The sequence below is a fragment of the Syngnathoides biaculeatus genome, chromosome 10 (assembly GCF_019802595.1).
Source record: "Syngnathoides biaculeatus isolate LvHL_M chromosome 10, ASM1980259v1, whole genome shotgun sequence".
Classification (NCBI taxonomy): Eukaryota; Metazoa; Chordata; class Actinopteri; order Syngnathiformes; family Syngnathidae; genus Syngnathoides; species Syngnathoides biaculeatus.
Window position 1 is genome coordinate 23,541,213 of NC_084649.1, and position 17,114 is coordinate 23,558,326.

Genomic DNA, 17,114 nt, shown 5'->3' on the forward strand with positions numbered 1-17,114 from the left:
TCACTCGGCTTGTAGGTCACATTAATTGCAAAAAAAAAAAAAATTGTGGTACGAGTAGTGAATGGAAACGGCGCACTTCAGATAATGAAGAATTCTTCCTTGAAAGTGTTTTCCATCAATCAGGTTTATTGCTATCGAATTGAAGCAACATGTAAATATGCAATTTGTTAATGCTCTCAGGCATATTCTTTATCCTCTACGAGATAGGGTTACTACAGTTTACTGAGTGACTTTCTATATTTATGCAATTCTTCCTTGTTTAATATGATGGATAATTTAAAGTACCACTGTATCTCTTCCATCTCCAATTGGACATTTTAATGCAGGCGTGTCAATCATTTTTTTCCACATGTCACATTGTAGTTACGGCTTAGGGTCATTATGGCTGAAACCATAAATATATTGAATTACCTTGTCATATTTACACATCAAATGTATGGGCTAGTTTTGGAATGAGAAATCAAGGATAATGGGTTTTTCAACTAGTGTTTAAGTTTGGTAACAAAAATGCTTGCAATATCTCAATGGTGTCATTTATGATATGACGATTTTGAAATTTTTGTACGGATTTGAACAAGAATCAAGGAAGGTGACACAAATGATTTGCCTTCTCGGGCTCGATAAAGTCAGACGGCAGGGCGGATCTGGCCCCCGGGCCTTGAGTTTGACACCTGTGCTTTAATAGATCCATTAATGTCGATTTGGTTGTGGCACTCCGTCATCATCCTGAATGTGTTTGGCAACTCGCAGGGATGCATTTGTGGCGCCAGGCCTCAATTAGCTGCACGTTAATGTACGCCCCGCTTTGGCTGTTAATGCACCCCCGCGCCGATGTTTGTCAATCCAGTTTTCTTTCTTCGTAGATGGAGAGGAACGGGCCTTCGAGCCACGAGGTGTTCTCCGTTACATTCGTCTTTCACGCGGCTTCAAACAGTGAGTCATTTTTACTTTTACAGTTGTTTGCTTGTTTTACACTCGTGTGACACATGCGAACGTCAAAATGTCACTAAAAACTGTTCAAGAGGTTTTTGAAGAATTCCTGTGGTAAAATTGCAACAGATTCCAGTAGCTCTAGTACAGTATCCATACACAGCATTAGTGGATTTTAATTATAAACTAATAATTTACATTTACATTGTACTTACATTTTTAAGAATGCACATATTTTTCTTTTACTAATATTTAATTTATGCTGTAATCAATAAAAAAAAACTGTAAAATCTCTGAAATTTAAAAAGAAAGTAAAAAACAAAATTGAAAAATTTTATTTTCGGTTAATCAAGGATACTTATTTAAATGCAAAAATGAATACATTTTATTGAATCAATTTAAGGGCTAAAAAAAACAAAACAAATATGACAGGGTTACATTTATGTTGTACTTAATTTTTTTTTAATGCACATATATTTGTTTTGACTAAGATTTAATCTACAATGTAATCAATAAACTAAAATCTCTCAAATTTAAAAATAAAGTAAAAACACAAAAATGAAAACTATTTTTATATTTTCTTTGAATCAAGGATAATTATTTAAATGTAAAAATGAATACAAACATTTTAGTTCGCCAATTTAAGGGGTAAAAAATAAAACAAATATGACTGTTACATTTATATTGGACTTCAATTTTTTAAAATGCACATTTTCTTTTACCGTTTAATTTATACTCAAATCAATAAAACAATGGAAAACCTCTCCAATTTAAAAATAAAGTAAAAAAACAAAAATGAAATTTTTAAAAATATTTTTTCAATTAATGAAGGATAATTGTTTAAATGCAAAAGTGAAGAAATAAATTTTAGTTCAATTTAAGAGGTGAAAAAGTAATGAAAAAAATATGACAGGGTTAATGTTAAGGTTAACGTAAATGCGCTGGTTGGAACGGCACATACATTCAACCCCTGCTTGATACGCTCATATAAAAGATTTTCTACTTCACATTTGAAATGCTCACTTTTTTAGCTGTGACAACAAACACATTTTTTGTTGTTATTGTTGCCGTCAGTCAATTCCATTATTTTTATGGATGCAGAACTGCCACTAGGGAGCGCTCGAGTTGTAGATTTATGTTGCAGGATTCTGCATGAACACTCAGTATTTTCACGAATTCTGTGTAAAAAGTCAATGAAACTCCAGTGGCTTTTATTTTATAGCATAATTTTATTCACAGAGCACTTTTAAAAAAATGGAAATGAAACGAAGTGTGTAACATGAAGAAAAATCATAGACAATAAGACACACTGCATTATTATTATTATTGAGAACCTCACCAGGCATAATCAGGTAAGTGCTGCTTTGCTCCTGCTTTCCAGTGAATCCAGCAAAATTCAGTGCAGCTCTGCTTACATTTTGGCATAACCTGTTAGCATGGGTGTCGCAGCCACGGGGATGTTTGTGCGTGATGGGCCCCGCTGCATGACAGTTTTTTCAGGCGATTTAGTCCAAGGCCTTTTCACCCGTCTGAATCCAGACTGCAAATGAACGGCAGTTGTGCGAAGTCACCACAGACTTTTGCGACTCTGCCACCCTGTGACATCAGAGTGGGGCGTCAATGTTTGCGCAGAACATTTTCAAAAGTCGGTAGATAACAAAAACTTTTTTTTTTTTTAAAGTCTCTATTTGATGGTTGGACAGGCATTCCAGAAAACCAACTGTCTGTAAACAAGCATTTAAGATGACCCCCTTTAAGCATTAAATTGCACATTGATGTCCACGGCGTTGCTACTTGGGTTGTTGTCCAGAGTCTGGCTGGAGTTAGACCCTTGGGGCTCATCCCCGCACTTGATGACTCTCCTCCAGAGGTTCAGGTACGCCGTCCTGATCTTGCGTATCTTGAAGGCGTACACCACCGGGTTCACGGCCGAGTTGGCGTGAGACAACAGGATCCCCACGTGGAAAGCGCTCACCGGCACCTCGGCAGTTTCAAAGTAGGCCACGCAGTTCAGCACGTGGAGCGGGATCCAGGAAAGGGCGAAGAGCGCCAAGACCAGGGAAAGAGAGCTGGCCAGCTCCCTCTCTTTCCTCAGGTAGACGCTAGATTTGACCTGGGCGCCGTTGCCCGGCTTCTCTCTGAGGTTGCCGCGAATGATGCAGAAGATGTAGCCATAAAGGGCCGACATGACTGTCAGTGGCGTCAGGGTGCAGAGGAAGAAGTTGAAGTAGACCAGGTAGGACATGGGGATCACGGCGATGAACTGGCAGGTGAACGTAGAGTTGGGGGAACTGTTGGAGGTGGTGTCTTTGTTGTGCCAGCCTAGCATGGGGGCAAAACTCAGAGGTAGAGCGACAAGCCAACACGCAGCAACCGCGCACCATGAATGTCTGTGTGTGACCGTGCGTTTGTACCTGGAAACAAGACGAATGTTTCATTAGATAAGCGGTGTGGTGTTAAATGTGTTATTAAAAAAAAAAAACCAACAACTTCTTGACGTGCTGCCACTGCTGCCCTCATTTCTCGCCGCCAACCTCTGGTAGCGTTGGTATCAATTTTTTAAAACCAGCGGCGGTCGTAATAGCCGAAGCTAGCCAGGCTAATCACTATTCTCTCATTGTAGTTCTCTCAGACCTGTGTCAGCTTATTGGCTGGCCAGCACTCATCTACATCGCTTTACATCCTTCCCTCTGCAAACTGGTTGATTGGAAACGAAATGTCGATAAGCATGATTAAGATTACAGGGACTCCTCAGTTTACGACTGAGATCCATTCCCACAGTAGCGACTTAACTCGAATTTCGACTCAAGTCGGATTCCATCATTAAATGAGAATTCACATAAAAGTACTTTGTATAAAAAACAAATACTTTGAAATAAACAAGATGACGTACTTTACTGCCGAGAGGCGGACGGAGAAGAATAAGGGGTGGCTGTGCTTAGCTATTGCAAAGGAACCTGGTCCTCAATCCTCTACATCTGGACTAGTATCAAAGAATCTTGTTTTGTGATCATTGTATCCGACATAAGAATGGAACCCTCCATGTGCTAAAATACGGGCTTGGTCTTTAATAATTGTCACCATGGTCGACTGACTGAAGCCAAGGTGGGTTTTGTGTCTCTCCTTTCTCCAATCTTTTTATGATCTTGAGCTTTGTTTCCATGGTCATGGATTTTGTTTTGGCTGCAGAAGCATTGTTAAAAGAGACGCCTTTCTTCTCTAGGGCGATAATGTCGAAAAATGCGAAGATACTCCCGGTCCACAGACACGTACAAGCATTAGCCAGACAAAATGGCGGACGGGCGTTGTAAAGTCGAAACGTCTTGGGCCGAGACAGTCTTAACCCGAGGACTCCCTGTAGTCAACTTGAAGCGTGAAACATTGATGCAGAGTGCTAAAGTCTTAAAAACTTCTCGACAAGATGCAAGTGGACTAGTGGACAGCGTTAGAAACAGACCTTTAGATTGCGTTTGTTTATGCTTAACATACGGTATTTTTAAATTAGTTAAATCAGAAGTGTCAAAATGACGTGATGCCAGTCCTGGAACTTATCTGACAGACCTTGTACGTGCAAAAATTTAGAATTTTTGCTAAACACATTAAAAAAAGCCTGCAATTGGCTGGCAACCAGTTCAGGGTGTAGCCTGCCTCCTGCCCGTTGACAGCTGGGATAGGCTCCAGCACTCCCGTGACCCTCGTGAGGATAAGCGGCTAAGTAAATGGATGGATGGATCGATTTTAAAAAGAAGAGTTTACCTTAGAGGGATGTAAACCCGGAGGAAGCGGTCGAGTGAGATGGCCATGAGGGACAGAATGGACACCAGGGTCAGCAGGATGACCACGCAGCTGATGAAGAGGCAACCGCGAAAAGACGTTCTCGCCCTGCCGTCCACCAGCACGGCCAACGGGATGGCCACAAGGCCCACGGCGCAATCGGCCACCGCCAGCGACACGATCAGACAGAAGGTGGGCTGCCCGACTCGTTTGGTGGTCCACACGGCGACGATAACCAGAGCGTTGCCGAGGCAGCAGCAGACGGCTATGAGCGCCTCCAAAGAGGCGTAGGCCACCTCGCCCGCGCGCATGGCGTCTCCTGTGTAGGTCGCCGCGCTGCACACTGACGAGCGTTCATCTCACGCTTGAAATACGGGTATATGAGGAAGTCAAGTGTGCTTCTTTCTATTCCTGATAAGAGTGACACACTTTCACACTTGTTTATTTGCTGTGTCAGGAAGAGGGCTGCAGTTTTTTTCGTTTTTTTTCTGCACAAACGAGAGTGTTATGGTGTATCAGCGAATTTGTGCTAAGATGCGCCAAAACCATAATCAAGAGATCGGTGGCAAATCATTCGCTAGGGAATCAAGAACAAAATACCCTGTAAATTTCCCAAAATATATATTTAGGTTTGATCATAATTACAAAGACTGAGGACTACGAAGCACTCCAGTTTGCATTCAATGGGCTCCATTTTCATTCTTTTCCCCGAGCGCTGTTTGCTAACGTGGCCGAGCAGTCTCCACCACCGGTGCAGCAGAGGGTGCGTCCTTGCAAATGCCCTTGGCCGAGTAACAATTTGGTGGCAGAAAGTCCATTTGAATTTCCACCTGGTCAGACCACATCTAACTCCTGGCTCAAGGCGGTGCACTGATGCGACAGGATTTTGGTGAACTTGGTCAGGGCGCAGTAAAACAGCCGGCGAAGTAGTTTGGGTTGTAAACCATCTCACCTTGGCACAGACCTCATCACACTATGATCCGCCCAGGTCTGCTCGTCTCCTAAATGGACCTTTCCGATGGTGGACGGTCTTAAACTCCGCCACCCTTAGTCATGTCCCGCAAGCTTCCAAAATGGTGATTGAACAGAACATGTTTGAAGTCGATTATCACGTATTCCAGATAATACAGGGGTATGTTTTTTGCCAAGTGCGTCAGACATGTCCAAGAAAGTTCTCCAGAGAGGTCTCGATTATTTCACGCAAGGATATGTACACGGAATTAAGATTTTGGACGGAGTAGGATGCAATGTCAGAGTTACAGCGAAATGTTGGCGATGGTTGCCAAACTTGGCTTCGGACAACCAGCCTTGTGTTTGTTGATATTGTTCACATTTAGTTGTGTGTGCGGTCTTCCGCAAGCCTTAATCCATCGTAGACACTCCATCAACTGTGTTTAGACTTTGGAAAATGAATCAACGGGGCCCCTTGTGACCTAGCCGGTTATCTTTCATCAGAATTGCACGTTCCCCGAGCGCATCTGAGGACCATTTTCTTCGTAACATTAACTTTTCCAAGCGCACGCTACTGACATCCAGCATTGCTTGTGGGACAATACGGCGAGAGGGGCGTGTCAAGCCAGGCGTTAAGAGAATGCGGATATCTGATTGGCTATTATTGTACGAGTGATTGACAGGTCGGAAAGGTCCATTACCAACAGTGATCGAGAGGCGTGCTGGCCGCGGTGCCAGATTGACGCTGTTCAGAAAAATAGGTCACACAGAGTTCTATTATTTTGGTCGATTAGCGGGTTGTCGTATGCACCCCGATTTAAATGTTCTTGTCTTCCTGGTATTTAGTACAAACGTATACGCTGGAAAAAGTTTGAGGAAGGCCCTTTTTTCTTCAGCATGTCCAAAATACGTCTTACAGAAAGTCTTCTTCCCAGAGAAGAGGAAGCTTACTTTCACTTCCTGTAAGTAAGTTTCTTTCGGCTTGTCCCGTCAGGGGTCGCCACAGCGTGACATCTCAGATGAACGCTCAGTTTTTAACGCCTGTATTGTGCCTCAATACTTTTGTCCACACTGGATATAAAATACAGAAAGGTTTTGTTTCATGTGATCTAATTTTAGGAAAAGTCACAGATGTGTTTCTTGTGTGGTTGTATTTTGCAACTAGAGTCCCCCCCCAAAAAAAAAAAAAAAACCAAAAAAAACCCCAAAAAACTTTCACATCTCATGTTGAGTTTTTGCACTTCTGCTGAAAGTGTGCATCACATGAATTACTTTCACTATGACTCACACAGTTGAATTTAGTTGACATTGGAAGCAGACTGATGTGATCTCAGTTCGTGCAGTCTGAACAGATTTTTGGAGCATGACAAAATGGTAGTAGGAGTTGAATACAGATCATTCCTCCATTTTGCTTTAGTGCTTGTGCTCATGAGGATCATGGGTGAGGTGGAGCCCAACCCAGCTGACTTTGTGCAAGAAAACGTTGCGTCCGGGACTCAGTCATGCATAACTACCGTTTGCACTTATGGTCAATGCTGAGTGTGGAGCTTAGATTCGACCCCTGAATCTCAGAATTTGAGGCAGATGTACCAACCACTACTACTACTCTAGCTTTTCATGTGCTTATTAAAATCAATTTCCCACTTGTAATAAAAACAAAAGCAACATCAGGTGCTTTAATGCTGATTCTTTTGATTTGAATTATGTTTGACTATTTTCCAAGGGAATGAGGAATTTAAAACTGAATTCAGCTTTTTATACCTAAATTTAAGGTTTTAAGCCATTTTATATGTTATGTGTGAATGCAAGTGAACAACAATAAGAATAATATACTACTTTACTACTTTATTCTGGGGTGGGGAAGTGGGGTGAAAAAATGTACGTTTGGTAATTCATAGATAACCATAAGAAGAGTATTTTAGCATTGAAAGTATCACTTATGGTTCAAGAGCTCCGACATGCATCTGTATTGAACCCGAGAGAAACATTGCAAAATATTTTGCCGCTGACATCTTATTCATACAAGTGGTGCACACACAGGGTAAGAATAGAAGCTGATTTTGAGGTTGTTTTTTTTTCAATATTTGAACTTAACTCCCTCAGTCTTTTGACCAAGTTATGATTGCATGTGTGCATTTTTGCAGTCACAATAAAGTTCACATTTCTTGTCCACATACTGACAAACAAATTTTTTTAGTTGTAAAATACACTTTTGAAACTTGATAATCAAACAGTTTTTTTTATTCCTATTAAAGTAAAAGTTGTCAGAATCACAAGGTTGAGCAGCACATTTATCAAATTTATTTATCATTTGATGACAATAAAGTCCCCCCACACAAAAAAAAACCCCACACTATTTTATTCCCAACAAAGGCAGCGTGTAATCTGCTTCACTTTGTGCCCCTCAAGGAAGGTAATAGACTGTATAGTTATCACCTCTCGGGGGGACCGGCAGCATCCCGCAAACTATACAACCTACTACCTCACCTCGCTAGGCTCCACTCACAATAGAGTTTAGCGCAAAGGCAAGGATGGGCGCACGTTGCGGGACTTTATTATTTTTTTTCCATCCACGTTGTCAGCGGGTGAGCTGTCTCACGGGCAAAGACAGTAGATTGTATAGTTATCTCAGAGGGGGACACAAACCCCACAACTATTCAATCTACTACCTCAGCCGAAAGGACAGAAGTGGAAGAGAGACGATTGCGGGTCATCTGTTTCGTCTATGACACAAGGAAAAAGGAAGCAGTTGTTAGTCTGATTTGTTTGTCAGTGGATTTACAGTATCTGGCAAATTAGTACGATGAAAATGTTTTGCACCAATAATAGTTTCCCCGTTTTGAGTTTTGCAAACAGATGTAAACGTCAGAAAAAGATAACGCATGTACTGTAATTCCTGGCCTACAGAGCGCACCTGGTTACAAGCCTCACTGAGTACATATGTAAAGGAAATATCATTTGGTACATCCATACGCCGCAGCTGTGTAAAAGCCGCAAGTACCCACATTGAAATGAGATATTTACAAAGAAAGCCGGTACACAGAGTCTAATGATAGTGCTAATGCTGGTGTTGCGCTAACGCTAGTGCTGACGCCGCACTAGAGCCAGTGCTAACGCTGGCGCCGTGCTAGCGCCAACACTAACAGGGCCAGTTAAAATAAAACTTACCAGTAAATATCAGAGACACACCAGTAACACAGCAGCAACATACTAGCACAGCGCTAACGCTAGCGCAGCGCTAACAGGGCCGGTAAAAGTCACTTCCTCGGCACATATATTCCACTGGTCTCATTCGTACCTTTTGCGCTCGAGTGCCCCCTTGCGGCTGTTGGGAAAAAAATGCACAAATAAGCTGCATCTCCGCATAAACCGCAGGGTTGAAAGCGTGTGAAAAAAGTTGCGGCTTATAGGCCGGAAATTGCGCTAATCAGAAAATGGTTTGTTTATTAAGAGGGGAGGGAAAAAAAAGAGATTCAAAGCTACTCGGCCGAGTATGGAAAAAGTAATTCCCCAGAATGAGGCGGTACGCTGTACTGCAAATCTACAGCAAATTAGCCTCAGTCTTAAAGGTGACATGTTACACCTGTTTGTTTCTTTTTATAACAGTTTCCAGGTGACTTCATAACATGTCTGTGAAATGTGTTCCTCAAAATACCCCGAGGATCACGAATGATAGCGGCGTCTAACATTTGACACACCATCTCTTGAAATTAGCCCTTGTGCCAGCCCTCCTGTCAGTCACTTAATGCTCGGCTAATGGCGAGTACCGCTTTCGTTGCCATGACGTCCAGGGGAAGTGGTTTTCAAAATGGTGGGCGTGGCCCCCCAGGGTGGCGTGGCATCATGATGAGGGGGGGCGTGAATTGTTTCAGCCCGCCCCCTTGCCAATTTTAAAATTTTTCACCCAACCCCATGGTTTACACTGTTCAGTGCTAGCTTCCCCCCAAAACAGTTTTCGGTACTAACCACCCCACAAACCCACCCTCGATCAATGCAGCTCTGCTTACACTTTGGCTTTGACACGACAGCAGGGGCATCACACCTGTCACGGAAGTGAATATTTTCCAAATGATGATCGTGTTTCAAATGGTGTAACTTGAAAGTGGCTCGGGATCTTCACACAGGCTCACTAATTCATGTCAAGTGTGGGGTTGGTTATCACCTGTTTGTCATTGTCATTTGTATACATTTTATAGTTTTATTTCTAGATTTTACATACAAATTATTTTCCAAAACAGCGATTGAATCCAAATATTAAAAACAAAACCAAAAAAAAAAAAAATGATAATGAAGAAATTTGATTTGGCTCGCCCGCAAAAGGGCTTTGGACTCTGCATGAATTAGCATGTGAACAGCGGCGACTGAAAAGCGTCCGGGCCGTTCATTATCGTCTCCGATTCCATTTTGGCCAAACTGGCGGCGACAGTGATTGAAATGTTCTGGCGGCGGTTGGCGGGGCGAGTCGTGGCGGCGCGGGGCGAAGGGCGAGAAAGGAAAAAGAACAAAATGCCACAAGGGCATGAGAGAGTGGGACGCCATCATTGAGACGTTGAATTAATTAGAACAGTGGTTCGCAAACTTTTTTTTTTTTTTACCACCTCTAAAAAATACTTAGCCATGCCTTCTTCTCCCTGCAGCGACATTTACAGACTGTTTTTTCTTAACTTGAGTTACGAATTAATGTTTTTCTCCCAGCCTAGGCTACTCTACGACTAAAGCATACATTTTAAGCAAAAACATAAATACATTTCTTAAATTGTATAAAGCATTTAAACTATAAATGTATTTCTACTATGCAGTTTATTATCAAGAAAAGCTATTAAAAAATGCCACATTTTTTGGGCTTGGAACGCATTATTTCTTTTTCCATTCATTATAATTGGAAACATCCATTTAGGTTTTCGAGCAAGTCACTTCTCGAACCATTTTCTGGAACGGATTGTGGTCGAGAACTGATCTGAACTTATCTGTGAATACATATTTTGCAATCAAAAGCCCAGTCTTTGTTTTATCGTTTCTCACAAAAGCAAAAAACGTGTTGGTCAGTTACTGTTCTGCTTGTTTTTAAGTCAAGAAACCATTTTTTTTCATTTTTTTTTATTTTTGGGGTGAAGGAAGGGTCTTACTCTTTTGGTCAGTTTGGTTCTTACATTGTCATGGAACCCGACATTCTGTGCGTCTTAAAAGATCCCTCAAACTGCCAACATGGGATCGCCACTAGAAAAAACGATTGGCTTTGAATAGGTTCACTACAAAATAAAGAATTCAAATTTCTTTGGCCAATCAAAATGTTTTTTGGGGACTTAGGAGTGTGGAGGATAAACTGGTTGTTGGATAACTTCCTGAGGACTAGCACGGTGCCTTTGAGCAAGGCATCACGTCCCAAGTTGTTCCTGTGCAGACTCTCAAAACTCTTTCTTTTTCTTCTTCTTGTATGGACATAAACTCCTTCAGACCAGATGATGACTAAAGCGACGGTCCCTCGTGTGGACTCTTCCCCCAACAAGTGTCAGCTTCAGACATTACGAGGAGCATCTGGCGGCCGTATTGTGCGGCCCGCGTACCTCTCGTACCCCCACTGCGGGCTTTTCACTTTGCCTCATTGACATGCAGCTCGGCACGCGGACTACGGCCTGGCTTCTTGGCACCGAACGACCTCAAGAGAACGAACAAAACGTTTATGAGCTTCTTCCTCTGGGCTCCCCCGCGGAATTAAAATGGCACAGTCCGGTCTGCGGACAAACTCGCGCATAAACTCATAGGTCGAGCAAAAATTAGCCAGCTAACCAGCTATCAGAAAACAAAAATACAGAGCTTTTATGCAATTATTTCACTGATATGGGAAGAATTTACGTAACTGAATCAGAAACTGACAAAAAAAAAAAAAAAAATTACTTTTTTGTACTTTCCCTGATGGAACTGTTCCTCATTTTCCGGTCTCTACTACTACTACTACTCTACTCTGAATACAAAACTTTTTTTTTTTTTTTTTTACCAATGTTCCTTTTATAAAAATTGACATTGTGTTGTCAACTAACGACGGATCTGTCCCCTCCAACCAAAGGATTCGAGTCGACTTCATGTTATCGCTAAAGCGATCCCAAATCATAATGGCAGAGTCCAGTCCATTCAGATGTATGAAGTAGATCTCCATGAAGTAGAAAGTAGCTTGATTGCTAATTAATTTATTGACCCCGCCCCTCTCTTTTGCTCCTGCATCTACGTCGCCGACATCACGTGAGTGGCCATATTTACGGTCTAGCAAAGCATTCTTCAATGCTAAGTCGTTTGGAGACGGCACGAAAATACGTCTTATAGCACGACGCCCAGAGTTTTGTCCGATGCCGTTAAACATTTAGAAGGTGTTTATAAACGAAGGTATGTAGAAAAATGAGAGACACTTGGCATAGAGGATGCAAATTTTATGCCGAAGTCGATGTTTTCGCCGATGATAAAGTGGACTGTTAATTCGCTTCCGCTTGTCTTGGACAACTGGATATACACGTGGCTCTGGTGACTAAGTCGTCCAGATTTACACGGAAGAGTTTGAAAGCGTAGAAAAGTCTGGACGCATAGAAATACTTCGTTCCTCAAGGATAAATCCCACATAGTGATGGAGCCACTCAGATTTCAGATTCAGGAAAAAAAAAAAAAGTCTGTCAGGGAGAGGTTTACCGAAGTTTTAACGTGTGGCCGCAACACGCTTCCGTGTACGTTGGAGATGACTCTTGTCTTTTTTTTTTTTTTTTTTTAACGCATTGTTCTCAAATGAGCCAACTTGGCATTATAAATACTTCTTGGGAATTTGAGATTGAGAAGAATAATTTCTACCTGAAATGAAGCGATCGGTACACAGGCGTGTGTATTTTGGTCGGGCACCATCCATCATGTTTAATTGCCGAAATCCATCGATATTTTCTCTCCTTTTCAGCTGGTATTCTATAGAATGATCTCTTTGAATATCTGTCTCATCTGTTGTAACAACTAACAGCACAAAGTCTCGGCCATTGTGAATATTCAACGTCCCCCACACTGTCGAGCAGCTCTTTTTGACCGGCGATATGGCGCCATGAAAACAGTGACGTCACGTGCACGTGCTCTATAGATCGGCAGTTCCTTGCCTTCGATTGCCTCATTCTTGTCGTAGCACATGCTCCCAATGGCAGAATTTCCAACGGGGAGGAGAAAAATGGACATAGCGCAAGTGAAAATACTTCACAGATTTAGAATTAGCGAATGCAGTACTTTTGTTTGCCCTTTCAAGTGGTTCATCTTTTGGAAGTTGGGCCCATAACCACCAGAGGTTAAGACAGACGTGCAGACGTTAACGGGACATGTGGGCCATCCAGATGTGAATATCGAGATGGATTTCACATGGCTAACGCGGACGTACGCAGTGAAAACATCCCCTCGTTTCGCTCCCCTTTCTGCGTTTGGTAGTCGCTTCGGAGCCGCTCGAGTTCTAGGAGGCCGATCAAATTCTGTTTATAGCCTGTAAATCAGCAGTGCTAGCAAACAGGAAGTGCAGTGTGTATGTATGTGGGTATGTGTGTGTATCTTCTGATAAAAGGCCAAAAAGCGCACTTTGATCCCGACGGTCACGGCTAAGTGAGTTGCGAAGCGACAGGTTCACGTCAGGCGAACCAAAGTGACCACCTTTAACGTAGTGACATTGTTACACTGTCGACAACAATCAACAACGCACACATGTGCGTTCATCGTGTGTGTGTGTGTTTGTGTGTGTGTTTGTTCTTTTCGACACACGGGCTGCTGCAATCTTACATTGCACTGCAAGCCCCTTCTTGCAGCTAACAAGGATTTCTGGTTCTATCTGGCTCGAGTTCACCGTTTCAAGTGGGTTTGGAAGCACAACTACTGTATTGTACACGGCTATAAACGGTAAAGATTGTTTTGAGGTAATTAGGATGTTATAACCTCTGAAGGGTGCATTTGCAGGGCTTTCCGGTACTTATGTAAAGTCTATATTGGTATATTGAGTGAATATTACATGTGTATACAGTATATTGTGTGTGACGCTTTTTAAGATTACAAATAAATATACTCAGAATCAGGATCTTTATTTGCCAAGTATGTCATGAAAGGAATTTGTCTTCCGTAGTTGGAGGCGCTCCAGTATGATAATTGATGCACATTTTGACCCCCAAAAATTTTTTTGAGACATGTAAGCTCAACGGAAAGTCACTTAGCCTCAAGCAATTTAGAGGAAGGAGTTTGCAATGAACCCCCCCCAAAAAAAAAAAAAATAAATATCACACCACAACAAAAAATGTGTATGTATTGTAGCTTGATGTTTGAGTTTTTCAAAGTCAAAAATTCCCTCATATTATTTGTCACCTATTATTATTATTATTATTATTTCATTTGCCAATATACAATAGTTGTGTGTGTGTGTGTGTGGTGTGTGTGTGTGTGTGTGTGTGTGTGTGTGTGTGTGACGTCTGGAGACTACAAACCTAACAGTAATTTGCAATGAAGTATCAAAACTATAAATAACCCCAAATCCTACATATTTAATGTTTGTCATTTCCCAAGTTTAAATTATGACTACAGCTAATGATTGCACAAATTTAATAAATCACCAAAATATTAATATATTCACCTACTAACTAAACTCGAAGGCTAGAATATTTTCATTTGTATTTTATGAGCGCAGTCCCTTTAAAAGTTAACCTATAGATAATTAAAACTGCCGGCTGCTATATTTATTCTATTCTATTCTATTCTATTCTATTTTATTTTATATTTATTAAAACAATATTAACATGTTATTACTAAGCCACTGTGGAGCAAAACTATTGTAATATTTTGTATACTTGAGTGTGCAGTCTTCCTTTGATAATAAACAAAAAATATATATCTTTATGCTACAGCACTTTCCCATGAAGCTAATAATTTGACTCAGTTTGTGTTGAAACGTGAGACCAAAATGTCAATACATCTTTTCACATGAGCCACTAAGATTGGGACACAGTTCCAACAGTTTTGCAGTGTCGGTAGAAATAAACATTTCTATATACTTTGATAAAATATAGATCGGACGTCGGGCCTTGTTTTGCAATGCGAGCACAGCGTAAACGTACGGATCGAACATACCCTTTTAATGCCAGCTTGATGGAGAAATACCCACAAATCCATAAAATGCAAATAAACATGTTAAAAACACACCATTTGGGAATGTAAACTACAGCATAAGCATAAACAAATAGATTGTGGTCTATAGCACCGGTGTGAAACTCAAGGGCTGGGGGCCACATCTGGCCCGCCACATGATTTTATGTGGCCCGCGAAGCCAAATTTACAGTGTCAATTTCCATGATTCTTGTAAAAATCTGGACCAAAATTTCAAATTGTCACATATGATCAAGTTGAGATATTACAAGCATTTTTTGTTTTACCAAACCTGAATAGTTGAAATTACCCTTGATTTCTGATTCCAAAATTAGTTCACATATTGATGATGATGAGATGATTCAATATTTTTGTTCCACAGTCATAACAGCCCTCGGAATAACAATGTGGCCCGCGAGAAAAATGAGTTTGACACCCCTGGTCTATAGCAAATATGCTAAAAAAAAAGGGGTGTGTCCTTCATTTAATATTCTTTTTTTTTGGGGGGGTAGACTTATTTAAATTAATGGGGGAGGCAGTTATGTGAAATGAATATAGGAATATAGAATTTGGCACATTGTCAAACTAGCCTCAGGCACGACAAGTGAGCAGCCCTGCTAATTTGGGGATATTTACGACCCAAATTTGCCAATTTTCACGTCAATTATGCAATTTGAAGGCACCGTTTCATCTCCGATTGAGTGCCTTAAAGCGTTTTCAAAGCTGAGCGTACCGTCTACAAATAATTAAACTCACCCCACACCCCCTCTCAAAACATTACGCCGGGCAAAGTCCCCGCTTGTGGGAAACGCGAGGGGAGCCATCACGGTGGGCAGCGCTCTGCTTTTCGGCGCAAACGGCGGGCACGGCGATGCAAAGATGCGGCGAGAGAAACGTCGGGATGCGGAAAAATATAACAAATATTGGGAGGCGAGGGCGGCGGCGAAATGAGGCCGCGATGGCGTCGAACTAAAAACAGGCGGGAGTGCTTTTCGGCAATAAGACGATAAAAAGCGGCTGAGCGGCGGAAACCGTACCCCTTTTGCCCCTTCCTACCCGTTTCGTGGAAAGAAGTCGCCAAGTATCACAAGTCGGCTGGCGTCGTACCCTCGTAGCGGATGCTCTCTCCGCGAGCGAGCGGGCGACTTCAAAAGGGAGCTCGGCTTAGTCCTTCACAAAGACGTCTCGTTTTGTTTGCGGGATTACGGGATCGAGCAGGATGGGGAAAGGCAGTTTCAAAGAGTCCAAAGTGAGTACTTACAGGCGGGCTTGACGCGGCGCCAACGAGATCTGACGGCGTTCCGGATGAAGCCGTCCAAACGGCGTCCCGACGTGTTTCGCTGCAAACGACTTGTTCCTCGCTAAGCCTTTTGTCAGCACTTGGCATCCTTCCCAGGTAGCCCATGCCTGGCGGATCTCATTCTTGGCCATTCGTCTTTTTAGTCGTCCTGCACCTGCCTGGGTGCTTTTTTTTTTTTTTTTTCCCATCCAGGATTTCCTGACTGCAGAGTCAATCGAGGACAATGGCGAACCTTTTAATCCGATGTTTACAGGCAACAACGTGACCGAGATTGCGCAGGGAGAAAAATAAGAGCGATGCAAATGGGATAGTTAAAAAACAAAACAAAAAAAAAATTGAAGATTCCTTTTTTGTTTTTTTATTGGAAGTGTGTCCACCATGTGTCACTCATCTTTCTTCAGGCGATATCCAAGACAGCTCTCTCTGTGACGTCAGCATAAAAAAAATCCTTGCTCTTGCCTCGACATTTGATTTTTTTTTAATTTTTTTTTTTTTAATTTTTGGACCACACAAAAATACAAAAAGTAGCGGAGCGAGCAAAACTCCCCCGGTTTCTCCCGAGTCTGGGTTCTGTGTCTTTTTGCCCTCCCCCTGGCTCAGCTCGGCTTGTAAAAGTCGTGCTGCGAGAGTTTGGGCCAGCCTCCGTTGGCAGCGGTTCAACAGATCACTGCTTATTTAGGAGAAACAGGGGTGACGAGGCAGCTTGCTCTTTCTCTCTCTCTCTCTCTCACTCTTTTATTTTATTTTTTTTTTCTTTAACCCTCTCTTGGGGACACCGGGAAGTGACCACTCACTCTCGGGGACTTTTGCGACAGCGCGTCGGCAGCAAAAGGAAGTCCGCGCGACGGGGTCCGCTTCCTGGCGGGCGTCAGCTTTGCGTCTCGTCTCGGGCCTCGTTTTCCGGGCTGCCCGGCCTCGGTTTTTTTGCAGACGGCAGTTGGCGACCGTGCCGCGGCTCCGAGGCATTCGGGGACACATCCGGCTTGAGCCACCTCTTGATACCACCACTATTGCGTCACGATTAGCTACG

At 42.4% G+C, this 17,114-nt stretch overlaps 2 protein-coding genes across 2 annotated transcripts in view; one reads left to right on the plus strand and one right to left on the minus strand.

The window, feature by feature from the left end:
- LOC133507376 (tubby-related protein 1-like) overlaps positions 1-17,114 on the plus strand; it is a 45,037-nt gene that overhangs the window by 5,168 nt on the left and 22,755 nt on the right. The window contains exon 2 of the mRNA XM_061832332.1: positions 864-933. Within this exon, the coding sequence (XP_061688316.1) occupies positions 864-933 (70 nt within the window). The remainder of the gene's footprint in view (positions 1-863; positions 934-17,114) is intronic.
- Positions 2,158-5,061, minus strand: LOC133507469 (adenosine receptor A1). The gene is made up of 2 exons (XM_061832488.1): positions 4,687-5,061; positions 2,158-3,344 (listed from the first exon to the last, which is right to left on the minus strand). Exons 1-2 carry the CDS (start codon positions 5,013-5,015, stop codon positions 2,684-2,686), a joined length of 990 nt encoding a protein of 329 aa, XP_061688472.1. The 5' UTR covers positions 5,016-5,061; the 3' UTR covers positions 2,158-2,683.

Coding starts and splice junctions, on each gene's coding strand:
- LOC133507469 (XM_061832488.1), bottom strand. CDS start 5,015: ATGCGCGCGGGCGAGGTGGCCTACGCCTCTTTGGAGGCGCTCATAGCC. Junction 3,345..4,686: donor CGGGTTTACATCCCTCTAAG/GTAAACTCTTCT, acceptor TCTTGTTTCCAG/GTACAAACGCACGGTCACAC.